The sequence below is a fragment of the Psammomys obesus genome, unplaced genomic scaffold (genome assembly GCF_907164565.1).
Source record: "Psammomys obesus unplaced genomic scaffold, mPsaObe1.curated_primary_1811, whole genome shotgun sequence".
Lineage (NCBI taxonomy): Eukaryota > Metazoa > Chordata > Mammalia > Rodentia > Muridae > Psammomys > Psammomys obesus.
Genome location: NW_026589732.1, coordinates 591,829 through 619,622, shown reverse-complemented (window position 1 = coordinate 619,622; position 27,794 = coordinate 591,829). Strand labels below are relative to the sequence as shown.

The 27,794-nt window shown below is 40.7% G+C and overlaps 1 protein-coding gene across 5 annotated transcripts in view; it reads left to right on the top strand.

Moving 5' to 3' along the window:
* Rnf38 (ring finger protein 38) overlaps positions 1–27,794 on the top strand; it is a 108,327-nt gene that overhangs the window by 46,838 nt on the left and 33,695 nt on the right. For 2 of the 5 annotated variants that reach the window (XM_055605345.1, XM_055605344.1), the window contains exon 1: positions 20,157–20,324. Coding sequence is in view for 2 of the 5 variants with exons in the window: in XM_055605343.1 (XP_055461318.1) it covers positions 20,595–20,603 (9 nt within the window). In the remaining 3 variants the exon portion in view is untranslated. Of the gene's footprint in view, positions 1–917; positions 989–20,156; positions 20,325–20,461; positions 20,604–27,794 lie in introns of those variants that run through there. The other 3 variants (XM_055605343.1, XM_055605342.1, XM_055605346.1) reach the window with 2 other exon arrangements.

The following is a 27,794-nucleotide window of genomic DNA, read 5'->3' as shown; positions in this document are numbered from 1 at the left end:
GGTTCTCATCATATAACTTCTTTGGTCTAGAACACTGTAGACCAGACCGGCCTCAAATGCACAGAGATCCGTCTGCCTCCGCCTCCCAGTTGCTTGGATTAAAGGTGTGTGCCACCATGCTTAACAATACTTGATATTTTATTTGACATAGATTTTTGTTTTGTTTTGTTTTGTTTTTTTTTTTTGAGACAGGGTTTCTCTGTGTAGCCTTGGCTGTCCTGGGCTTGCTTTGTAGACCAGGCTGGCCTCGAACTCACAGAGATTCACCTGTTTCTGCCTCTGAATGCTGGGATTGCAGGTGTGTGCCACCACATCTGGCTTTGACATAGATTTTAAAAAGAAACTTTTACTGTCCTTTGTTCATTGTCTTTGAACTCTTGATCTTTCTTCTTTGCCTCCAAAGTGCCTATGCCATCAATGCCTGGGTAAATTGTATTTATGTGTTGAATTTATAGGGTCAGCCTTACAGTATATGTACACTGAACAGAAATGTAAGACTTTGCCTTCCTGGAGGATGTTCTTAGGGCTTACTTGGAAAGTAGTCCACTTGCTGTGCTTCAGTGTGATGAGTCAGATTTGAATAACCAGGCTTCAGTTTCAGATATGCCTTTTCACTATTTACAAATCAGTGTCTGTGCTTTTCTTCTCTGAAGAAGCTCCAGATTGGGCCTACAGATTGTCTGACAGTCTGAGCTTGGTCCCTAGATAGAAGGATAGATAGGAGAAAGGAGAGCCAATTCCTACAAGTTGTTGTCTGACCTCCATGCACTCATGTGCATGCACTTGGAACTTTTGAAAATCCACAAATAATCTTGTTTGAGGATTAGATGGGATAATGGCCATAAGTCTCTTTAATTGCTAAAGCAGTTTAATGTAAGGGATTACTGCTGCTTAACTCTCCTTCCTTTTTCTCGTAGGTAGTGTTGGTGCTTCTTCTCAGTGCCAGTCCATCCATCACGACCACATTTGTCATGATGACAGTGACAAGGTGAGGTCCTTGTTGATGTCTGCCACCGTGAAAATGCATGCCACCCTTACTGTACTGCTGGATTCACCTCTGTAACTCTGGACCTAGAGCCCCTGGGGGAGACTTGAGGGTCTAATGCTGAGTCACAGAGTACGGAGGGTCTCACTGGTGTGTATCAGGTTATTGGACTGCTCTAGAGAACCTAAAGCTTAATGCTCAGAAGAAGTGACCTGGTCTCCTACCCAGTCCTCCAGGTCCCCATTATATCTCTGTCCTGCTTCTTTCTCTGCACAGTCTGGACACGAGGCTTATTTAATGCATGAACATGTGCTCCCTGAACAGTTAGCAGTCCATGTGCTTCTAGTTGGAAATATCCCAGACAGTCCATACTTGTTTCTCTTAGAGTTGATATTGTGTTGTCATCATTTCCCTCTTTTTATATGTGATGGTGTTTGATGTTGTGTGTGTGTGTGTGTGTGTGTGTGTGTGTGTGTGTGTGTACGTACACAGGCATCTGTGTGCCACTGTGAATGTTGTGTGAAGGTCGGAGGAAACCTGGGTGTTGGTCTTCACTGTGCACCTTATTTGAAGCAGGATTTCTTGTTGGCCACTGTGTATGCCCCATGGTCATCTCAGCTTCTCATCTTGCTGTAAGAAAGCTTAGGTTGGAGACACATGTCTCAGTCCCAGCTTTGTGTGGGAGATCTGAACTCTGGCTCTCACACTTCAGCACAAGCGCTTTAGCCACGGAGGCATCTCCTCGACCCTCACATTTGTTTTCTTGATTCAGGGTCTAATGCCTGGAACTTGTAGCAGTCTCCTCATCCTCTCAAGCACGTGGACCATGTGTGCCCTCTGCATCAGCTTTCTTTTTGTGATTTATCTTTGTTTTATTATTATTATTTTATTGTTATTATTATTTACTTTGTTTCCAAAGCCTAAACTAAACCTTGGTCATTTTTTGTGTTTCTGTGAAGTGCGTAGATTGTTTCTCAGAGTGGAATGAGCCGATTTTCTTTACTATGCACTTATAACTTATTCTGTTGATTTGAGCCAGCAAATAGTATTTGATTGGTAGCTATGTTTCTTGGCATTTAGGGAATATATCAGGATACAAGAAGGATAGAAATCCCTGTTTTTCATGAATTTACCGTATAACTGGGGAAAACAGACAATAAAAAATAAATGTCAATTACATAGTAAGATACAATAAATACTAGATAAAAGGAAATATAGGGCTGAATGTGATGGCACAGCTTTTAATCCCAGTACTCGATAAGTAGAGGCAGGCCGGTGCATCTCTGTGAATTCGAGACTAGCCTGTTTTACATAGCAAGTTTCAGGCCAGCCAGGGCTACAGAGTGGGATCTTGTCTCAATTAAAAAAGGAGTTGATCATGGTAAATAGGATGATGTCCACCAATATGTGGATGATACAAGTGGCAGCTTTATGATTTTATTTTATTATTTTAATTTATTGTTATGGGGGGGTCCTCATTTGCCAAACCATGTGTGTGAAGGTCAGAATGCAATTTTATGGAGTTGGTTCTATCCTTCTACCTTTACATGAGTTCCAGGGATCAGGCCTATGTGGCAAGTGCCATTATCTACTCTGCCATCTTACTTACTCTTGTCTGCTTTCATCTTATCTCATTCCATCTCATTTCTCTGGTCTCATCTTACATGTTTGAGACAAGGACTCAATTACCCCAGTGCTGTGTGATAAAACTTTTTCTGATATGAAACACACGTGTTTACTCATTCCAGTTGGGAACCCATGGCAGACAAAAGTACAGATACCACCAAGATTCAACTTGGTGTACCAGTGAGTATTTTGGGGTTACTTACAGCACTGTGGCTGAGGGGTTACGTATAAGAGCAGAAATGACTCAAAGACAGCTGCATCACCAAAGCCCAGTCTAGCATGGATGACACTTAGAAAGCTGGGAATCTGGAACAGGCCACAGCCGGCAGTTCATAAGGATGGATGGAGTCCTTCTAGGTTCCTCAGGTTGCAGCTGGTCTGGTGTCTGCTTCTCCCAGGCAGCTCGTCTGGTCTCAGAGTCCTCTGCAGCTCAGCTTCCTCCACCTGTGGGGCACTCTGACAGGGATGTGTTAGGAGACCCCACATTCTCCTTCAGCCAGATTAGGCACAAACCACACTCAAACAGAGATCCTTTCTTAAGCTGGGAAGAAAAGTTAACTTGGCAGAAAAACAGCAGCAAATAACCTTGTAGGTATAACTTTTTTAAGAATATTTTTGTTTTTAAGAATTTTTATTTTTTTATATATATAATGTTTTGCTTGCATGCCAGCAGAAGGCACCAGATCTCATTTTAGATGGTTTTAAGCCACCGTGTGGTTGCTGGGAATCGAACTCAGGACCTTTGGAGAGTACCCATTGCTCTTAACCTCTGAGCCATCTCTCCAGCCCCTGCAGGTATAACTTCTAAGAAGAGAAAAAGGGGAGGTCTGTGTTAGAATGGGCTGGGATGTAGTAGTGAGCATGTGGTGTTTGATCATGTTAGTTAGGAGAACCAAAGGGGGCTTTTGGGGGTGGGGTGGGGTTTCTAAGACAAGGTTTCTTTGTGTGTAGCCCTGGCTGTCCTTGAACTCACAGATATCCACCTGGCCTGCCTCCTAAGCGCTGGAGTTAAAGGTGTGTGTCACCATGCGCAGCTCCAAACGGGGCTTTTGATTGCTAAATTTCAATATGTCCAAACAAGGGACTAGACCTTGATGGCTAGCTTTAGGAATGTAATCTAAGGGTTTTTAGAAAGACAGAAGGAATGGGGAAAAGGGTAAGGACTGACAAGAGCCATGTTTGCCACATTCAGTCTGGCCACAGTCCCTTCAGGAGGGCCCCGGTGAATCTGGCCAGGGACTCTTGAAGCTCTTTTGAGTTGTTTCTCTCCTCTGGAAGCTTGCATGGTACCTGCTACCATGAAAGCTAGTCCTCAGGGAGGAGATTTTCAGGTCCTTTCCAGCTCAGGGGCCTCGGAGCCCTGCATCTGAATTGTGTGGTGTCTTTAGAAATAGAGACTTACCTTCCACCTCTGGGAAGCAACAAAGACAACAGCAATGGAGAGTCTCTTGGACAACCTTAACCAAAATTCCAAAGAGGGCTTCTCATGCCTGGTGCTGGGATTTTTGTTAAATGGTCTTTGGCTCTTGGAGGGAACATTGTCAGCCCAGAAGAGAAAATTTCATTTAAAGTATATATGCATATTTATATACAGACTTGTGTCTATTACAATTTTTTAATTTAATTTATTTTTTTTTTATTTTTATGTACATTAGTGTGAATGTGTCAGATCCCTAGGAATTGGGGGTATAGACAGTTGTTAGCTGCCACGTGGGTGCGGGGAATTGAACCCTGGTCCTTTGGAAGAGCAGACAGTGCTCTTAACCACTGAGGCATCTCTCCAGCCCCATCTATTACAATTTTTAAGGGAAGATTGTTAATGGTATGGTTCTTTGACTTTTTCAAACATCCTCCGCGTTATTTTATCCTCTTCTCTTTCCTTTGTATTTATCTCCCTCTCCCTTCCCTCATTAGGCCTCTCTCTGTTTTTTCCCATATCTCTGACCAGATAGATCACTTACATCTTGCTGTTCCCCTCTCTGTTGCTCCCATATTCCTCTCAGGCACTTGTCCCTTTTTTACTTTTCTGGTTTCTGCATTTACTCCAGGATGTGTACCCAAATCTGATGATTTGGAGCTAGTAGCTCCAGATGAAACAGAACATTCAGTTCGTCTTTCTGCCTTTGAATTGCCTCATCTATATGAGCTTTTCTAGTTCATCCATTTACCTGCAGAGTTCATGATTTCCCTTTTCTTTACAGCAGAGTAGTAGCCCATAGTGTTTATGTACACATTTTTATCACCTATTTGTCGGTAGAAGGACTTGAGGTTGTTTCCATTTCCTAGCTATCGTGAACAGATCAGCAGTGAACATGGCTGAGCAAGTATCTGTGGAGCCAAATGTCAACTCCTGTGGGCATGTGCCAAGGAGTGATATAGCTGGTATAGTCATGTGGCAAATTTATTTTTAATTTTATGAGAATTCTCTACCCTGATTTCCAGAGCAGTTTATGTGAGTGAGGGTTCCCTTTTTCACACATACCCTTTAGTATTTGTTGTCAGTTGTTGATCTTTGCCATTCAGACTCTGGAATGATGAAATCTCTTATTTTCATTTGCATTTTACTAATTGCTGGGGATGGTGAAAAAAAAATTTGAGATATTTCTTAGCTTTTTTTTTTTTTTGAGAACCAATGTTCTCAAAGGTACTTAATATAATACGTAAATGTAGCTGTTCTTTTGTTTATTCAAAACAGTACAATGTGTGAACTCATTAAATAAACTGGTTCATACAGTCAATCTTAGCTACTAATACCTTTAATATTTTTATTTCCTCTTTCCCTCCTCTTGTTCTCCTTCCTCCCCCTACCTCTAAAAAAAAAAAAAAAAAAAGTCAGGTTAAATGAACTCATTGTGTATTTGGGAATGGCAGTGAACCCATCTGTTTCCCAAGCACCTTGATGACACTGAGACCTTTTATTAATTACTAAAGCTTGGCCTTAGCTTAGCTTGTTCCCCAAATAGCGCTTAACTTAACCCCTTTATATTAATCTATGTTATGCCACATGGCTTGTTACCTTTCTTCAGTCTCTCAGTCTTAGCACCCTGTTTCTTCCTCCCTGTCTGGCTGGTGAATCTTAGCATTGCTTTCTTTTCCAGAATTCCTATCTGTGCCTCCCTTACTTGCCTTTGCTATAGGCGGTTCAGATCTTCATTAAACTAATAAGGAGGTGTTGAAGGAAGTGTTTACAAAATATGATGCAGTAAAAGAATAACAATACCAAAGTTTGACCTATATTCAGCTCTCTCCTGGCATAAAAATCAGCATTTGAATATACAGTCTTTACACAGTGTACAAAAAGATCACCGCAGCAGTGCCTTTTCTGGTTCTGCCCCTTCTATTTTTAAAAACCCTGCTACTTGTCTAACACACCAGGAAAACAGGATCTGTGTAACCGAGTGTGGTTTGGCAGAAACCAGAGGTGGGATTGGTCAGGATTTAGTGCATGTATTCGTGTTTATAGTAAGTTCTTGAGTTAGAACAGTAATAGTAGATTTGTTGGCTGTGGGGTTTAGCATTTACTTACTTTCCCTTCTCCTGGGAACCAAGGACATGTCTCCAGAACACAGTCTAAGAATTATGGCCCTCCCTTGCTCTCATCCCTCATTCACAGGACCTTACAAATCTCTCCACAAAGCACTAACATAGAACTGCTATCTAGATTCTGCTTGCCTCATGCTTTACACTCAAAGCTTAGAGTTGCACTGTACTTTTCTTCACTCTTCTCTGTCTTGTTTACCTGCCTCTCTGGGAGTATCCCTTCATCTCACCAGTACAAATTCTACATAGTTTGAGCACCGCTTGCTGAGTCCAGCACAGCTTGCTTTACAAACCTGACTGGGGTGACCGGAGAACGAAGAACAGACAGACACAAAGATACTGGTGGGCAGTGTGTGAGCACGAGAGATACCAACTATCCAACAACCAGACACTTTAGTGCTTTTGTTAAATACAACACAGGGGAAGGGTCTGATTATTCTCAGTAGGAGGTCACTGCAGGGAGCAGTCCTAGGTTGCAGTCATGTAGACTCAGAGGAAGCTGCAGCTGATGGTTTTTAACATGCTGGTGGATTATTCCTAAATACAGGCATTTGGACCACAGGAAAGCTGTGCCAGCCCTTGAGTCTCACCTGGGGAAGGCTTTGCCATTCCCATGGTTCTGAGCCTCTGGAGTCCTTAATGTGGCTGTCAGCCATACACATTCATGCACAATTTTATATGCATTCACTCAAAGCTTCAACCCCTCCTTGCACAGTCACTCAGGGTTCCCTCTGCTTTCTACATCATCTTGGCAGGTAACATTTTTTGTTGCTAATTAGCACAGCCTCAGAAATGTCTTTAATGTGGCTTGGCTTTTAAGGTAGACATGGCCAAAACAGCCTAATAGTGAGAAAACTTATTTGGGTTAGATGGTATCTAAAGTTCATACTACATGTAAAGTTCTAAACGGAAGCAACTGATGGTACCTAGACTGTGAGGCTACTAATAGAATGAAGAATACTAGTTAAGGAACACCAATTATAACACAAAGAAAACTGTTTTAGGGGCAGCTTCTTAGGGATGTGTGTTGGTCATGTATCCTGAAGTCCCTTGATGATACCTTACCAGAGAACTTTTCATTAGCTTGAAATAAAAAAATCAATTTGAAAACTTCAAGCAGTGTTTATCCACTTAAAAAAGCAGTTAGATGTAGGGTAGATCCCTTGTCTGAAATGATTTCCTCCTTGAGCATAGTTAATTTAGAAACACTCTAAACTTTGTTTACCTTTTCTTTTCTTTAGAGTGTGTGTGCTCCGGGCATCTTTGCTAAGTAAGCAGTTTTTCTGCCAGCTCTTAAACTTTTTGAGTACGTCAGAAAGTTTCTGGTTAGGTGTGGGGAGATGGTTCATTGGGTGAAAGTATTTTCTACAGAAACCTGAGAACCTGATTTGGGATTCCCAGACCTCTGTAAAATGGCTGGTGTAGTAGTGCATGTCTGTGATCCTTCCACAGGAGAATCCCAGCATGTTCATGGGAAAATTGTCCAAGACCGCCTGAAATAAAGTGTCAGGAAAGAGAGACCCTGCCACAAAACAAACTGGAATATGAGAACTGAATCCCAAAAGTTTTTCTCAGGCCTGCACATCTGTACATGAATGATTTGGAGTATGAATGATTGTTGGTGTGAGTGTTCACACCCCAACCCCAATCACTCACACCAACACTCAATCATTCATACTCCAAATCATTCATTTACCCTAATCATTCACACATACCCAATTTCGCACACACAAACACACACAATCATACACAGAATCACTCATACATATACCCTAATTACTCACACAATACACACTCACTCACACCAACCGAATCACACACCAGAGTAATTCTAAATATAACTCTCCCCAAATTTTCTGATTTTATAGTGCTTTAGATTTTTAGTTTAGAGCCGCTAAATAGAAATTATAGAAATAAAATGTATATTTTTAAGTCAAAAGAGGAAAGCAGAAAAGGCCAGAAAGCCTCACTTGTTATGAAACTTTCAGTAAGGTTTAAGAAATACAGGACATGAGTGAAGGTGATCGAGTAAGATAATATAGAGAGCTGCTTCTGTCACAGGTGTTTGTTACCTGATAAAAGTGGTTAAAGAACAAAATTTCAACCGTGTTTAATACGAGAAACAGATATACAGCAGAATGGCACACAAGTGAAAGTTAAAGATGAGCAAGGAGTCAGATGTGTGTGATCTCAGTACTCAGGAGGCTGAGGTATGAAGATGGGAACTGAGGAGGAGCCTGTGCTGCAGGAGACTGTGGCTCAGAAAAATAACACAAGGAGAGCAAAAGTGCTTTCTTGTTTGTTTGTTTTTTGACAGAGTCTCATGTAACCTAGATTGGTGATCATGTGGTCAGTTTCTGAGCCTTCTGCCTAAACCTGATCTCAAATGCAAGAATTAAAGGTGTGTCTCATCCTACCCACATAGAGGTAACCTTTTTAGTAGAATTCATATAATAAATTATTAATCTGTACATAAGAGTCAAGAGGCATAATGTGTAGTTAATATAGGATCATGAACTAAAATGTATTTTATACCATGGTACATATTTTTTTGTTCATGGTTAGTGGTTCATAACTAACTCCCCAAGACATGTCATAGAAAATTCTAATTTTGTTTCTGCCTTGGAGATGGCCGTAAAGGAATTCTTTGACCTACTTTATATGATGTAAGTGGCAAGGGCCTTCATTTTCCAAGTCCATGAGGAAGAGGGTACTAAAGAATTTGGAGAAAGTTTTCAATTAGCAGTAGTCTTTCTTCAGATAAATATCACTGGTATGGTATTGCCAAGGAAGGAATACTGGGGAGTCTGGCACCCAGGTCTAGACCCAATGCCGGAGCCAGCCAGCAGAGTCGAACGGTTCTTGAGTTGGGAGTGAGGATTAATATTAATAAAATAAACACACAGCACACAGGAGACTTTTTAAAGGTCCAGACTTTCGACAGCCACAGCAAAAGGCAGGCTGCTGCAGCAAGCAGCAAGTCTCAAGTCTCTGCCCCCTCCTCTGCCTCCAGCCCTCTGACCTCTTTATTTGTGAGGAGTTACTTTCAGCCAGTAAAACATCTCAGAACAATAGGTTAATTTGCACAAGGAGCCTGAGGAAGAGGTGTGACCCTCACAAGCTATCCCATCTGCTGTCACAAACAAAAGGAGATGGACTTGCAAGTTCTTCTCTGCCATTAGTAAAGGCCTCCTAAAAGCCATCTCTCCACCGAGATTTAAATATCAAAGCAGACTGCTGGAGTCACGGCTCCCGACAACCCAATAACATTAATATATGGTTGCCCATGCTTCAGTTGTCCCCTTACAGTGATACCCTGAAAGAATTCAACGGCCCGAGCTAGAGTATGTCCAAATAGCATGGTTTTTTGTAGAATTCACTCAGAGGGCAGGGAAGCTCTGTGCCCCCTCTGTCAGCCTCAGCCTGTCATCTGCTATTCTTTGTAGTTCGAATCAAAACAAAGCATATGCTTCTCTGAGTTCTGTAGTCTAGTCAAGTAAATTTATCAAACCTGGGAGAGGATTGTGGGCAACTAGTGTATAGCTGGTTGTTCAGAAGCACAGGTCACAGATTGAGGCTTGTGCTAGCATCTAAAGTGTGAGGGGAGCCAAGCATGGTGGTGCACACCCGTAATTAATTCCTGTGTGCAGGAGGCAGATGCAGGTGGATTTCTGAGTTGGAGGCCAGTCTGAGTTCCAAGCCAGCCAAGGCTGCATAATCAACTGTTTCAAAACAAAACTCCTCCTCAAAGGCCAGACAACAAGATATTTTAGGAAGGGTTCCAGGTTGGGGATTGAGCTCTAAGCCTGTGGGATCTGACACTGTCTCCAGGTATACAGACAGAACTGAGGTGAAGGACTCCAGCTATTGGCTGCTGCAGCAGCATCGCTTATTTGTTGGTAGGGGGAAAAATCCTTACCTTTTCTGTGTTGATTTTTGTGTTATTGAGATGAGAGAAAAAAAAACGTTTTTCCCCTCTTACTCAATCCCCAATATTTAAGTCAAAAGCATTAAAAGAGTAAGAAGATAATGACAACACTCCCGTATGCAGGTGTACTGATGCTGTAGAAGGGTTGTTACTCCAGGTTAGTGTGCTGGCAAGCAGCTATATAGTCTTTGTGAGATACATCGTCTAAAAGGCTTTTAATATATATTTTTTTAATCTCTTAACGTTTTATGGCTAGGAATCCAGAATGACTAAATGGTCTTCTCAGGGTCTCACAAGGTCAAACTCAGTGCTGTATTCTCATTAAGAATCCTAATTAAGGAAGATCTGCTTCCTCCAGGTTTGTTGAAGTTGTTTGCAAAATTCATTTCCCTGTAGCTGTGTGCCTGAGGATCTGAGCTCTTACATGCCTCCAGCCACCAGTAAGTTCTAGGGGCTTCCCATGTTGCCATGTGATCCTTCCATAGGTAGTTCACAATATGGCTCCCTGCTTTAAGACCAGAAGGAGATACTCTCTAGTCAGCGCAACTGGAGTATTATGTAATAATACATAATTGCAAAAGTGACATTACTCCATCTTTGCCATGTTCTAGCTAGGATATATCTGTAGTAGAAGGGGGGAAATAAAAGGGAGGTAAAGAGAATTTGAATAATATAATTAGCAAGCTGATTTATTAGTACCTATAATGTTTAACATACATATATATGTATACATATATATGGTGTTTAGTATCTTTTTAAATTACATTTTCCCCTTCTGTGTGTGTATGTGTTTGTGTATGTGTATGTACATACACAGGTCACAGGACAACTTGGAGGAGTTGGTTGTCTCCTTCACTGAGAATCAGCCTCAGGTTGTCAGACTTGGTGGCCATCCTTTACCCACTGAGTCATCTTGCTGGCCTGCTTTTTAGGACTTTCAGAAAACTGTACAACCGTCTTCACCTTTCTAATTTTAGGACATCCTGAAACTCTACCCTATACCCCTCCCCAACCAAAAAAAGTCAAACAAATCCCACCCATACTTAGTAGCACTCACTTGTCACTTATATCCTCAGTTCCTAACAACCATTTATCTTTCTGTGTACAACCCACAAGACTTGAGCATCAGTGCCTTGGTGACCCTTTGTAGGGAGATGTTTTATTTTCTGGGGTCCTGTGGATAGAACCCAGGATTTTGTGCATACTAGGCAAGCACTCTATCTGAGCTACACCCCCGTTTACTCTCCTGTTCCCTTTCAGTATTACAGGGATTTTATATAGTATGTAACCTTTGTGTCTGGCTTCTCACTTGTGTGATCACTTCAAAGTTTATACTGTAGCATAAATGAGTACTTTATATACTGTTTAATGGATGAATAGTGTTTGATTGCATGGATATAACACATTTTGTTTATCTGTTCATCAGTTGGTAGACATTAGGATTGTTTCCGTTTTGTAGTTATTAATAATGATGTGAACATTTGCATATATTTGTTTTTGGTCACATGATAGATCTTTGTTGAGCATTTTCAGGATCTAACAGTTTTCTAAAGGGCCATACCCTTTATATTCCCATCAGCAGTGTATGTTGGCTCACATTTTCCCACTTCCTCACCATTGTGGTTTTCTTTGTTGTTTGTTTTTGAGACAGGATCTCTCTGTGTAGCCCTGACGGTCTTTGAGCTCATAGATAGAGATCCACCTGCTCTGCCTCCCAAGTGCTGGGATTAAAAGCGTGCACCACTACTGCCCCACTTAGATTGTCCTTTAGGCTCTAGCCATACTAGTGATTGTGAAAGTAGCATCTCATTATAGTTTTATTGTATTTGCCAATGGCAAATTATACTGAATGCTTTTCTGCTTTTTCTGTCACTGTGATAGAATATTTTGCTCGAAACAAGGGAGCATTCTCTTTTATTATTAAAAAAGGGAGCACTTGTGGCTGGAGAAATGGCTCAGTGATTAAGAGCACTGATGGCTCTTCCAGAGGATCTGGGTTCAAGTCCCAGCACCCACATGGTAGCTTACAACTGTCTGTAACTCCAAGCTCTGACACCACAGACATACATGCAGGCAAAACACCAGTGCACATTAAAATAAATTAATTTTTTAAAAGGAGCATTTATTTTGTTTCACAGTTGGAGGTATAGTATATATCTTGGTACAGAGGTCACAGCTGCAGGAGCATAAAATAGCTGGTCATATTGCACCCACAGTCAAGAAACAAAGAGGGATGAATGTACCTGTTCAACTAATTTTTCGCTCTTCTACAGTCTAGGATCTCAGCTCAGGGAATGGTGCCACCCACAGTGGGCTGGTCTTTCCAGCTCCATTAATCTAATCAGAATGAGTCCCCATGAGTAGGCCCAAGAGTTCATCTCTCCCAAGTGATTCTAAATCCAGCTGGTCATTTTTCCGATAGAGATGTGTGCATATGTGAAGATCAGAAATCAGTTTTCAGCAGTCAGTTCTCTCCTTCCTTCATATGAGTCGCTAGAATCAAACCCAGCTTGTCAGATTTGGCTGCTTAATGTTCTCTTAATTTTGTATCATCTTTCCTGGTCCACCTGGAATTTACATGGAATTTATTTGATATTTGGCACTATGCAACTGGGCGGTTTTTGTTTTTGTTTTTAACGGGGATTCTTTCCTCATTTTATTGTAAAATAGCTGAAGTAATTGGAAGTATAATATATTGATAAATATCTTAAGATTATTGTCGACATTTATTGTCCTTCAAACTATCATTTGTTACATGATATGCTATTATTTTATTTATAAGACACTGTTGGGACAAGAAGCAAGGGGAAATGTCTTTTTAGGGTTTCTATGACTATAATAAAACACTATGAACAAAAACAATTTGGGGAGGAAAGGATTTTTTAAAAGTTAATTCAGTGTTTATTTGTGTATCTAACAAGCTCCAGGGATTAAGAATTGTTTCTTGATCTCTTCTACGAATTTCTCATTTTTTTAAATCAATTCTTCTTGCATACATACATCCTGACTGTAGCCTCCCCTGAGAGGATTTACCCTTACAGTCTGCAGTCCACCATCCAAGTCGGGGCAGGAACTCGACTGGGGACAGGAACTGAGGCAGAGCCACAGAGTAATTTCTTGCTGGCTTGCTCCTTATGGCTGGTTCAGCCTGCTTTCCTTTTCCTATAGCACCTGAGACCAGCATGGGGGGGGGGGGTGCTACCCGCAGGGAGCTGGACCTCCCACATTATTCCTAAAGCAAGGGCAATGCACAGCAAGCTCACCTAGAGGTCAGTCTGCTGTTGCATTTTCTCAATTGAGGTTGCTTCTTCAAAATGATTCTGTCCATAAAACTATCCAGAACACTTGAATTTTTCATCAAAATAAACTCAATTTTTAAAAAACAAAAAACACTAGCTAGAACAAGGGAGTAGATTTTTGTAGCAGCTTTTTTTTTTTTTTATTCCATTAAAAAGTTGTGCTATTTTAAGCATTTTTATTTAAGGTTTTTATTTGTGATTAGAATTGTGCTTAGGCAACAAATTTCCCGAGATGAAGCTTGGAAAGGTCTGTAGAATGTGGCATAGACAGGGAGCAGCAGGCTTCAGAAATGCATACACAAATGTCCACGAAGAAGCTACTGTCAGTTCATTGAGTGGGTAACATTTCATATGTGTATGATACTAGGATTCTCCCTAGCAGTGTGTGTCAGTTGGGATCATTCAAATACATGAGGTACTCTAGGATTCCCTAGAGAAACTTGTTTTTCACACAGTGCAGTAGTAACAAGATGTTCGTATGGTCCAGTCAACCAAGAATATGGGGTATGTCTTGTGTACAAATCTGTTAAGGATCTTCGTGGATTCCTTTTCAGTAATTACCTCTTTTTCATGGTTGTCCCTGAAATGAAGGAGCTATGTGTCCTTTCTTCTCTGTTCCTTAATTTTTCCTTAGACCACCGTTTTCTTTTTCTTTTGAAGCATGTTTATAGGTAAATTTATTTCACATCTTGTTTTACTTTTATTACATTTTTCCTTAATGTCTTGTTGCTGCTGACTAGTTTTATCAGTCTCTCTCCTTGGGTATTTCTTGAACTCTGTTCGTGTCCTGAGGATTGTCTTCCCAGCAGGTCCTTTAATTTAACCTGGGGTATTTTGGTCACTAGCTTTTACAGCAAGTTGCTATTCACATTGGTCCCATAAGTCCTTTTAGCCTAAGTATGGGTCTAGTTCCTAGGTTACTGCAGTTCACATCAGCCATAGTAAAGCTTCCAGGACTTAATAGATGGGCATTATTATATTTAAAAAAAAAAAAAAACCTTATAATTTGCATATAAAGTGTGGCTGTTCTCAAGGTAGATAGGCCTAAGTTCAGCTTCTTCATGCTCTAGTGCTGGCCTTGCTGCTCAGGCCCTGCAGTTACCCCCTCCCCTGCCCCCAAACACAAAGGAGCACCCTTAAATAAACACTGCTGTTTTCTATTGCAGGATGGACTCTAAACTATTTGTATTTACTCTTAGGTGCAGTAAAAGAGTTGGCACAATCTTTCTCATCTTCACTGCGATAAGGTTTTTTTTTGTTTGTTTGTTTATTATTATGCCAATGTCTGTGGTCCTGTCTCTGTAGTCTCTCCCTTGCACAATGGGAACAGCTACCTGACCACTGGGGAAAAGCCCAGTAGGTACCTTGGCTGCTAAGGAAAACTTCGAGGGGGCTTGGACTGGATGGGCCTTTGCTGCCCCCTTCTGGTTTTTAGTGTTTGTGATTGAAAGTTGCTGCTAATAAGCTTTCCTGTGGACAGGTGTTAAAACATTTCTGGGCAAAACTGCCTGTTTTGCAATGGATCCAGTCATGGCCTGTTTGTAAATGCACTAGACTGTTCTGTTCAGCCATTACCAGCTTTCATCGTAGCAGGTTCTTTCACCTGATTTTTGTGGAAAAATACTTTTAGATAGAAGAGTGAGCAAAACAAGCTTTACAAAAAAGTTTTGAAGTATTTTTGTGGTGATGGGTCCTGTCTGCAACCTCTCCCCTGATCTTTCTTTTTTCCCCTTTCCTTAAGTTTTATACTCTATTTCTCCTTAGGAGCTTGCCTATTGAGAAAAAGGAATTAAACTTCAGTGAGATATTTACTTATCAATTAAACTATTAACTACGTGTGGCATATAGTTCTTTGATCTCTTGACAGAGTCTATTAAGACTCAGCATAGGCGTTAGGACGTTTACTGTGTGGGTGGAAGAATCCTACAAATACATACCTTCAAGGTAGAGTGGTTAATATGATGTTAGAATCCAAAGGAAAAGGTACCAGCTCAGGAATCGAGGCTTTTTGACAATGTTAAACATTAGAATTCAGAGACTCCCAGTAAGAATGCCTTATCTTGGATATCTACTTGGGTATTTTTCTCCATATGAATGTTTCTTCAGTATTAGAACAAATGTTTGTTTGTTTATTTTGTTGTTGTTGATTCATAGAGATCTACCTCTCTTTGCCTCCTAAATGCTGGGATTAAAAATGTGTGACACCAAGCCTGGCTAGACAAGTGATTCTTCAAGTGTATTTCCTAATCATGTTTTTAATGTCTTAAAATAGGAAACGACCGTTTCCATCTTTGAACCTTTTTGCATCTAGCATACCTCCAACATGGGCTGTGATGAACATGTAGAAATATGAACAGCCTTGAAGGAGCTTACAGTTCAATGAGGGGAAAATGTTTAATAAATATTGCATTATTTTATGGTAGTAGTCAAAAAGATAAAAAAATACAGTCTGTAGCCACATAGTCTTCTTTTTTATAGAACAGTCCTTTAGATAACCATTAGCTTGATAACCTGTAGTATGTAGTAAAGCAAATTAATCTGAAAAACAGATTTTACATTTAGCATTTGACAGCATTAAGTAGCACTTATCTGGGTTGTAATTGTTGTTTATGTACTGGGTTTGAATATATACTTCTACGAATGCTTTCCAGATCTACATGGTCGGGATATAGTTTTTCGAAAGCAGATCGTGAGATCTGTGTGTGTGTGTGTGTGTGTGTGTGTGTGTGTGTGTGTGTGTCCTAATATTACAGTTATTTTCCTCTTATTTAGAAATAAAGGTTAAGAATCTAAAAAAAAAATTCCACATACAGGTTGGCAGTAGATGTGTTTTTCCAGATGTTTAAAGAAGTTATAACACTGACACTACAGTCCTTTATTCATTTCTAGAGTGTGGGAGACAGCATAATATGGACAGACAGACGACGTGACATTGGAAGGGGTGTTTGAGGGTGGGGCGACAGGACAACAACGGGACAGACAGACACTGAGACACAGAGACTGATAATTTCTAAGGCTAACAAAATATTTGTAATCAAACCTGATGTGGGCATTAAAAAATAGAAAATTATAGCTGTGCATAAGGACCAAAGTAAAAGACCTAAAGAATATAAGCAGACCAAAACCATCAGTATTTTAAAAGGACAATAATAAGACCAAAATGGATTATTAGCAATATAGGGTTGGTTTAAGATCGAGCCAATGTAATTTATACATTAACCAAAAAAATCATATGATAGGCAAAAAAATTTGACAAAATTTAAATTACAATTTACATGTACTTTCAGGAACTTAGAAATAGAAGTGACTCCTTTAACTATTAAACCCTGGAAACATCACACTTAGACGTCCACAGCTGTCTAATGGAGATTTGATAGAAAAACAAGGCCTTCCCTCTGACTGGGGTGTATTTACCAGCTGTTACAGAAAGATGCTAAGGTAGATATATGTTGGCAAGAAAAAAATGAGCAGTTTTTATTATTTTCAGCTGAATGTACAGAATTTAAACAAGATTGTATTTTTTAAAAAGCTTCAATGGTTGATATTAACTATTACGATTAATAACTGAGTTAGAGAAAACAACTGGAATAAATCCAAGAACTGAACTGAAAGATAATTACAGAATATTGACACATGATTGAAAACACTTCTGAGCAGAGAGATGGCCTCACCTTGCTCAGGTGTGGATATTTGGCATTATCAAGCTATCACTGCTTCATTAGATTCAGTGAAGTCCTAATTAAAATTCTACTTTTTCTTTTTATTTCCCTGGTTTTTTTTTTTTCTTTAGAATTACTAAAATCACTGAAATTCAAAGGGCAAAGTGCTTTTGCGTGGAAAAGATGACATTCTTTAATAGATAAACAGTCGGAACAGACTTCTGAGCCCAGAAATACAATCTACAAGGGTGATAAAGAGCGTTTTTTCTTTTTGAGACTGTCTTGTTACACAACCCAGGCTGGATTAGAATTCCTAATCTCTTAGCCTCTCTTAGCTGGGATCAGAGGCATATAATACTACACCTGGCTGAAGAAAGCGGTCATCATCCTACCAAATCACATTCTAGGTCATGAGTATATCTGAACATGGTAAGAAAATACTGATCTCTTAGAAAGTTCCTTAATGATAAAAGTGCAAAGGAAGAGGTAGTTAGGCGTGTGTGTGTGTGTGTGTGTGTTGTTGATCCAACTCAAGGCTCTGAGCATGTTAGATACATGCTGTATCACTGAGCTACATCTCCAGCCAGGAATAGTTTTAAAATAGTAAAACAGATGAACACCAAACCATTAGCTATAGTTGAAACTTAAAGGTAGAGAAAATGAATGGTGTATTAGTAATGTCCCAATAAAGATAGACAAACATGATGGCAGAAGAGAAATTGTTAATCAAATTCTTGAGAAAATGAGACTAGATTCAGAATTGGAGTGATACGATTTATCTTACTTTGGAATCAAATCTAAAATCCTTCATGATTCCTCTCTGATTGCAGATACCTACCTAGATAAGGTTTTTGGTTCCTGGTGTTACTCCTTTATATTAGAATGGTAGGGCCCCTGATACATTGAAGTCACTTCAGTGTCCCTCATTTTATGGGCAGTGATTTGATACTTTTTTTTTTTCTTTTTGTTTTTAGAGACAGGGTTTCTCTGTGTTGCCTTAGCTGTCCTGGACTCACTTTGTAGACCAGGCTGGCCTCAAACTCACAGAGATTCACCTGCCTCCCTTAGTGCTGGGATTGCAGGCCATGAGCCACCATGGCCTGGCCCGATTTGATACATTTTTAGAGAGAAATTTAAGTGTCTTATATACTTGAAAAAAGTTCTATATTCATTCACAATTTCCACATGGCAAGAAAACCAGTTGTAAAGAACAGCCATGGAGTCAGTTCTCTAAAAGCTCTTGTCACAAACAGCTTTTCCTTAGCTCTTGCACATGCAGATTTAAAATGTTGTTAGTTCACTCGAATGAACTAACTATGTATGTTCCAAATGCCATGGAGCTAGCTCATACCTTCTGGGCTGTGCAGATGAAAAAGGCAGAAAGCAGAGTTGAATAACTACTCAGATTTAACGCCAGCCGCACCATATTGGGTTGTTTGGTTTCCCTCGAGTTTAAAAGCATGCCCTCTCACTGTGTTTTATCATTATCAGATTTGGGGTCAAAAACCTTTAGAAGCCAGGTGTAGTGGTGCCTGCCTTCAATTGCCTTTAATCCCAGCACTCAGGAGGCAGAGGCAGCTGTATCTCTGAGTTTGAGGCCAGCCTGGAAGTGTGAGTTAGACAGCCAGGGCTACACAGAGAAACCCCGCCTCAAAAAAAATTTTTTTCTCTTACAGCTTACAATGTTGTCTCCAAAATGGTTGCTCTAGCAAAATGTCAGAGGACTTGGGGAGAATAATTGGCTGCATAATGGGCTTGTAGAGCTGGAGTGAGGGAGTACTTCACGGGGGCTTACCATCCCGTTCCCGTTTCTCTTTGTGCTAGAATTTTCATTCAGCAGTTGCTAAGCAGCTGAACTGTGGGCCTTTGCAGTTAGTGTCATAATAGGAGCACTGGTGCTCAGGCTGGTTGACAAGTGTGCACAATCACCATATGGTGTTACTCATAAACAGAATGCATGTGGTTCAAAAAGATCCTGAAACATTTTAGTGTTGCTTATCTTACAAGACCAAGGCCACTTAAAGGTGGGGCTTCATTGCTCTCCCTTCTCTGCACCCTCTCCTACTCTCCCCTGCTCTGGGTTTTTAGAACGGATTTTAATACCGTAGACCAGGCGGACCTCAAGCTCCCAGAAGTCCTCTTTCTCAGCCTTCGAAGTGTGTGAGCCCACCATACCCTCTGCTCATTAATCCTTTTTGTAGTTTCGCTTTACTACCTTTTTAAGTGTAAACTAAACAATGTAATTTTTATTTGCTTAAAAAGCCCACCGTTCTATAGTTTTCAATGGCATTTAACAATCTTTTTCCTTGTATTTATTGACCCAATATAGGGTTTGTCCTCTCTATTGGATCGTGAACGCAACCGTGGGCCTAGAGGTTGCAGCATTCGAACTTCTTTCTTATTTGAGCAAGGTCAGATAATCTGAGACTGGTCTTGAGGGTCGGACAAGTTAGATACAAGCTAGCTTGTTTCGTTGTGAGACCCAGTGTTTACATCAATAAAAGTTCCTACTTCTTCGGTCATGTAAATACATATTATATTGTGAGGTTTACTGCTCTCCTGCTGAGTTGGAGAGTTATGGCAAGAGCGGACGGTGCCGCAGCATTAGGCACTGCCTGCGCTGGAAGGCGCGGCAAACTCCGCACTGTCTTGGGCCAAACTGAGCTGGGCGGGGCTGCGCAGAGGGGCTGCGCACTGGCTCTGTTGCCGGAACCGGCCCGAGCGGCCTGCACGCGTGCGGCCCCGCCTCCGCGGGCGGAAACAAAGGGGGCTCTGCGCGGGGGAAGAGGCGGAGCTCCCCAGGTCCTGCGCTTGGCTGGCTAGGTGTGTGCGGACGAGGGGAGGGCCCGGCGTCCGGAACCCGGAGGCGGGAGGGAGGCCCAGCTCTAGGGGTGTCGCCTGTGCGCGCAGCGCCGGCCACTGCGTCGGCGCGGCCCGTGCGGGTCGGCGAGCGCCGAGGCGGGCTGCGGCGGGCGGGTGCCCTCTCGTGCGGTTGGCAGGCGGGCCTCCGGAGGTCCAGGCGGTTGGGACGCCGGGCGGAAGGGATGAGGCCTCCGAGGTGCTAGCCGGCTCCTTCTGCGCTGGGCGTGCAGCTGTGTTTCCTGGAGAGGTCCCTGTGATGGTGCCAGGAGGAAGGAAGCGCCGTGACAGCGCCTCAGTCGGAACCCGGGTTCCGGGGGCGAGGAGGCCCGGGAACAGCGGCCCTGGCGAGCTGGCCGTCGGCGGGGCGAGCGGTCACTCCTGGAGGCGGCGGGAGCAGCCCCGCAGGGCGGAGCCTCCCCTCGCAGGTACTGGCTGCCGCGCGAGGGCGGTACTGGCCGCGGGAGGCTGGGAGCGGGCGGCAGCGCTTGTTTCCCTGCACTCGGCGCTCTTTGTTCCCGCGGCGGCGGTGCCTGGTCCGCCCTTGCCTGGCTGAGACGCAGGTGGAATGATGTCACCTGGGAGAACTCCGAACCCGGTCAGAGGGGCCTCTCTCGCGCTCTTCTGCCTCCGCGGGTTTCAGGACGGGCTCCGTTTTGTTCTCAGTGGATGGAAGTTCTTCCTTTCAGGGCTGAAGAATGAGAGAGGTTGGTTTTTGAAACGGGAGTTTTTCTAGTTACCAGAGGCCAAAAGAGAAACTAAGTTTGTTTGTTTTTTCCTGTGTGTGATCTGGCGTGGACAGAGCCGGGTCTTTGTGTTGCAGACATGGTGTGTGGTATTCAGTAGGAGTTGAACATACTAATTCTTCTACCATAGTGTTCTGAATACTTAAGTATAGCCTTTGCCAGCATCATATGAATTGCGCTTTCTTTCTTCATAAGCTGTGGACATTGAAATGTATTCGGCGCTCATACACGGTATTTTGTCTGAAATCTTAGGTCTGCCGAATACTGCCTGTATGCAGATAGTATTGTAACATTCACTTATCGCACTTTCTTTAAATAGCAAATAGTTTTGTAACTAGACCTTTTAAGAATTCCAATTACATTTGAATTATAGTCTAACAAAGTAATATTTTGTTCATTTTGGGGAACACTTTAACGGAGAAATCCACCTCATCAGAAAAATAACAAGATCAAAATGTGTCAGATCTGGCACGGAAATGTGGAACACTTAGACCAGGATTACAATTTTGAGTGGGAACTGTATCACCGAATTGTCGATTGCGGTAGTACCTTCTGGTTTATAAGTGTACTAGTATAATAATACATCTTGCCTTTTGAGAACCTGCTCATCCTAAGCCTGCTCATTATAAGGCTCTACTTTAAAATCGATTCCCATATTTTTTCTCTTATCTTGAAAGAACTGGAGGATTTGGAGGCTGCTGTTAGGTTCTGCCCCCAGCAGGTCTTGTTGGCCTCACTTCCTCTAGGTTATTAAACAATTGTATTTAAATATTCTTGATTTTTCCACCAGTGGAGTCTTATTACATTATTCCAAAATGTAGTTGTTTGTGTTTCTACACTTGAAGTTTATGCCCATCTTATCTTGATTTAGAAAACATTAATTTTTTAAATTATAAATATGTATGGACAACTTGCCCAAGTTGGTTCTGTGCCTTGCCTGGTGGGCTGTGGAGGTGGGTAAGGTCTCAGGGTTTATGGCCAGTGCCTTCACACGCCGAGCCGTTCATCAGACCTATCCTATGCTAAAATGGCAAATGTTGATGTGGGTAGGTGTAAAGACTTTTCTTTATTAGAGCAGTTAAATCTTTGACAAAGATAGGAATGGCACTTAAAGGAATCTGCAAGCATCATAATGGAGAGTATAGATCTCCTGTCTCCCTTTACCCCTAGATTTGAATAAGGCTTTTAATTAACTTGTGTTAACATTGCCAGGTTGGCTGTGCTTATATTTTTACTTGGGTTAATGTGGGTAAGAAATGTTCAAAATAAAAAACTCTCCAGAATGGTTAAGTACTTTAGCAAGACCATTGTTCAAGTTGTTATCTTAGTTTGTTCTGTTTTGTATTTTGTGCTGCCTTTGGTTTGGTTTGGAATACTGTTTTGTAATCTCTTATGGGAAGGTAAGATTGGTCTTGATTGTTGCATGGTGTCTGGAGCTGCTTACACGTGTTCTGATTGTTTTTCAATTAAGTGCATATATGAATATAGTTTTAACTTCGGTTCTACTTTGCTTCATTGATAGTTTGCTTTTGTTTTTATCTCCAGGGAACACAAGCATTGCATGTGTTCATTTCTACTATATAGTTCTGGTTCTGTTCCATCTATCAGTAGATATTAAATACCTGTCTAAATACATATTAAATGTTAAATACATTGTCTAAAGAAAATAAATGATTGAATTCTTTGTAGTAATGTCAAGAGAAATTTAAACAGATGAAATACAGGGGTGATAAATACAGTCTCATTTCCTCCCAGGTTAGTTGTATGTATCTCACTTCTCTCTTCCTTACCATTGTGTTATGGCACTGTGGGTTGGGGAAAGGAAAGGGAGCAGCTTAGGGTTATTTTTACCAACCTTGGTTTCGAAAAGACATAGATCCACTTAGTTTGTCTTAACTCAAGAATGGGAATAAGTTTTACTTAACACATGAGTTGCAGTGCTGAACAATGGTGATCACCCTCCCTAACATAGATTATACCAGGTTTTTTGTTTGTTTGTTTGTTTGTTTGTTTTACCCAATTAGTGCCTAGTGACTTTTCAAAAATGGTACACATAAACACAATCAGAGCTCAGAGGACAACCATAGGCATTCAGCACTGCTTATTGTCTTGCTTAGTCAGCTTTCTAATGCAGTCCAGGACCACTTGCCCAGGAATGGTCTCTTGCACACTGCGGCATACACCAGGCTCACTGGCTGATGTGTCGTGGATTCCTCTCCCCATGCTCCTCACTTCACCACAGCAGCACTGGGATCGCAAATGCACACTTTTCTGCCTGTTGTGTGGTTCTGAGGATCAGACCACAAGTTCTCGTGCTTGTGAGAGAAGCAAATTACCCCCCGGAACCACCTATCCAGCACCTCGAGTTTTTATTAGCCTGTTTCATTTTAAGCAGATTCATAATAAACTTGTGACATAATCCGGAAAAGCTGACTGTCCCATCATTTGATTAGCTTGGGAGAATATTCTCTCAATGAGTAGAGTATATACTAGATAATAGTGACAAAGTGCTAAACACAGTATATGTGTTTTGTAAACTAAAATTTATCTCAAATTTATGATGTTCCACATACTTAACCATAATTTTGTTTTGTTTTAAACTTGTTTATTTAGACAAGGTCCCCTACAGACCAGACTGGTTTCATTTACTATGTAGCTGAGGCTGACTTTGAACTGCTGGTTCTCCAAAGTTCTGGAATTATAGTTATGTGCTAACATACTACAATTATGATGTAACATTTACAGATTTACATGCTTTTGACCCCTTTGTTTCAGAGCACATATTTTAGTTTCAAAATTTTTTGGTTTTGCTTTTTATTCCTCAATTCATTACATTTATTTCCAGGAAAGTTGGTGGAACCGAGGGCAGCATTGTGTTAAGCAAATTAAGTCAGAGAGACAAATATGGCATGTTTCTCTGAAGCGAGACCATTAGGGAAGAGAAAGCAGAGTGGGAACATGGAACAGAGTAGAAGAGAAGGCAGGAAGGCATAATGCATAATCAGTCCATGTATAGAAATATCACAGACCCACTGTGTATAGTTTATATATCAATGATTAGGGTAAAAAGATTCTTGATAGGACTTTAGTAGATAAAATTCACCAAGGACAGAAAATGATTAAGGAAAGAAATTAGTGATAAAAGTAGTACATTAAATAAAAAAAACTACATTACCTTATTTTATGTGTGTGCCCCAGCTGTACCAGGGTGCACATGTGGTCTCAGGTGCATTGAAGTCAAGTTTTAAGCAACCTAACTTGTAAAAAGTACATTATTTAGTACTATCACGGAAGTTTTGGTGTACCTCCTTAATCCCAGTACTTACGAGTCTGAGGTAGGATGACTGTGCGTTCAAGGCCATCACCTGTCTTAAAAACAAATGAAAACAACAACAAAACCAACAAAAAGCATACATAGAAGACTGCAAAATCTCTGCTTTGTTTATTTTTATGGGGAAAAATCAACTGAAAAAATTAACTGAAAGCTACCATTAGAAACAATTTTAGAAGGAACAGTGTCTCCTTTAATCCTATTATAACTGCCAATCTCTAAGATAAGGGTTAAATTGTTGATTATTGATGTTATTAGCTATCCAGAGAAGGGCCAAATTAAAGTATCATAAAGTACTAATGCACAGATGCTTAAAAGATATATGTAAACATTAGCCTTACTTCCCAGTTACGCTGGGTGAATTAGTCATATAGTTACATGTAAACAAACAATTAAAAACAAGAAGTTGAGGTTACAGATATACCCCCCTCTCTGGTGTGGTTCTGTGCCAGATAGAAGCTGCACCCTGAGCATGGGCTGCAGTTACCAAATATCTCTGATGCTCAACATTTGCAGGCTAGAGACTGACAGAATTTTATCAATTTAGGAGTGTGGTAAAAATCTTAGAGTTAACCAAAGAAGAATCAGTGAAACTATGCCTAAAACAGTTTTTACAAGGTAACACGTTTATTTTTAATTAACTGAAGGTAGCCTTAAAATTTGGCTTAATGGACTAATGGTAGTCAAACTAGATGATATAAGAACGATGTCACTTTTAAAGTTATTTAAACTGCAAGATGGGTCAGTGAATTAGTAGATTCTAAGGTTAAAGGGCCTGTTTGGTCTTTCTGAGGTACGTGGATTGAATCAGTTCAGTTGAACCTGTACAGTGTATAAAGATCAGAGAGCCTGTCTTAGTTTGCTTCTCATTGCTGTGATAAACACTGTTACCAAAAGCAACTTTGGTTGCTTTTTTTTTTTACTCCTATTTCGCATATATATATATATATATATACACACACATACATACATATATATATATATATATATATATACACACACACACACATACATACATATATATATATATATCTTACAGACCATCATGAAGGGAAGTTAGAGCCTGGAACTCACTATGCAGAGCATGTGGTCTTGAACACAAAGAGATCTTCCTGCTGGGACTAAAGGTGTATGCCACCATGCCCTGCCTATAGGCCAGTTTGATGGTACATTTTTTTTTTTTTCTATTGGGGTTTCCTCTCCTAAACGAAACTTGTCTAGTTGACAAAAACTAATCAGCACAGGACCCAGTTCATCTGTCAGGCAGTTAGCTGTTATCAGGTTGTGGTTTTGTTTAATTACTATATTGTTTAAATAAAAATATCCATGAAGTGGGGAGGGGTCTCTGTGAAATTAAATGCAAGGGCTTGTGTATGCCAGGTGAGTGTTCTACCATTGAGTAATACTAGACCCTATAAAAATGTCTTAGTTTGTAGTGTGTATACTTAGATGTATTATGTTAGCTTTTTGTTGTGTATATCAGATTGCCTAGAATTTAAGTTACAAAACCTGTTACCTTGTATCGAGCTGGTGGTGCAAGTCCTTTGAGAGGCAGAGGCAAGCAGATCTCTGAGTTCCAGACCAGTATGAGCAACATAGTGAGACCCTGTCTCAAGAAAAACAGACAGACAAAAAAGTTGTATGAGAAGTCCTGGAATGAGTTAGCTATTGGGTCTTCTGCTCATTATCTTACCTGGCTGCAGTTGAACTTGGTTGTTCTTTTTTGAAATCCTTGGTTGGTAGAATATGGTACTCCCCATTTGCTCATTGTTAGCTGGTAACTTCTCCATTGCCTGTGGCTCCTTTCATCTCTCAGTACTGCAGCTTGGTTTGAAAGGCTGACAGAGAGCTCAGGAATGGCTCAGTTCTGCCTTTTAGGAACTTTCTCTGATTAAGCCAGGCCCTCTTAGGCTGATCTCCCTCTTTAACTTGAAATCAGTTGTTGGAATCTGGAAAACACTTTGAAGCATTCTTACTTTGTGTGGGGGGTGGTTATACATGAGTGATATGGTAACATCTTTCTAGTCTGCTTTACCACATGCTACACACAAATAAAATGTCTGTAGACATACTGTGAGGGTATGTGCTGGTTTTGATCAAGTCCAGCAGTGGTTTTAGCATATATACTGTAGGCCTTGAATATAATTCTTCCACCACATTGTCTTGCTTAGAGTAAATGGAGTTTGACGGAAGAAAACTGCTGTGCATAGGAAAAGATGACCGTGAGAGCTGTTAACATGACAATAAGAGCCAGGGTGCCAAGGTTTTTGTTTTTTACTTATTTGATAGCAATCTTAAATTTTCCAAAAGAATAAAGCTGACTCTGATTTCTGTTTTACCAGCCAGGTACTTGTACTTGTAAATCTGAGCATGATTGTTGATGACCTAATTAAAACACACTACAAGGCTAGACAGATGGCTTAGCAGTTAAGAGCACTGGCTGCTCTTTCAGAGGACTTGAGTTCTATTCTCAGTAGCCACATGGCAGCTCACAGCTGAATATAATTCTAGTTCAGGTGAGCCAACAACCCCCTCTCTTGGTCTGGTATGCACAGATACACACAAAACATCTTTTTTTTTGGGGGGGGGGATACTACAAATTTGCCTACTGTGACTATAAAAAGCCTAAGAGGATTGCAGGTAGGGTACTAAACTTACAGCTCATTTGGAGTGAGTTTGTGACATTCCTTATTGAATGAGGATCAAGAATAGCAAATATACCTTTCATCTATTTTGGGTTTGTTTTGAGAAAGGGACATACTGTGTAAGGCTGGCCTGGAGTTTGTAACAGCCCTCTCTCAGCCTCTGAAATGCTCTGAGTAGTGGCGTAAGCTATTTCAAGACTGTTTGAACTTTTTTCCTTTTGCTTTGCTGGGAATCAAACCCACCTTTTATTTTTCATATCCTTACTATGTTTCCTTACTACACTGCTCTCTGCCAGGTATCAGAGCACAGCACTGAGTGTCTACTGTTATCAAAATACTTGCTATACAATGGTTTACTATTTTCTTTTTCTTTCTTTCCCCGTTTCCTTCCTTCCTTTTAAAACCTATACTTCAAAAAGGTAGGAAACCATGTGTTTCTTTTTGTTTTGTGCCTGTTACCAAGGAGACTCTTAAATCTAAGACTGAGGGAAGGAGTGAGGCAGAAACTGGAAAAGCATTGTGTTAAGCACATGCTTTTTAGTGTGAGGACAAGCAAGTCTTTAAACCTAGAGTCCCCAAAGAGAATTTCACTGTCACAACACAGTGAAGAGCGTTGATGGTTTTAAAATGCTGCAGATTAAGTATATTTACACCAATTTAAGGAGATTTAATCCATGGTGTAGTAGTTTGAAGCTGCAGTTGTTTACTTTCAGGCTTATCAGTTTGCCTTTGGCTCCTTAGCGGAGCCTCTCGTTTTCTGTTGTTTGGCCTTTTGTTACTGTTTGAGGATTTTCACTTACTTTTTTATCTTAAGTCAGCCCAGGCTGACTTAGAACTTGGGATGTCCTTGTGTTAGCCTCCGCGGTGCTGAATGAATATAGCTAAAGCTTATTGAATGCTTTCCCCAGTTAAACATCATTCTATATGTTATATGTTGTACAGTCTTACAGCTGATAGTATAGAAATTTTACCATGAATATTGTTACATCTTGTCTTTCTCATCATGGTCACTTGTAAACTCAAAGTACAAGTTTGAGTACAATTGAGAAAAAATACAGTGTAGGCAGACATTTATCGCTCTGTAGTTAGGTGATTTTACCTCAAGTCTTAACATGAAGTCTGACCTTTAGGGTTTTAGTTAACACCAACAAAAGACTATAAGTAGGTATTTGGGGA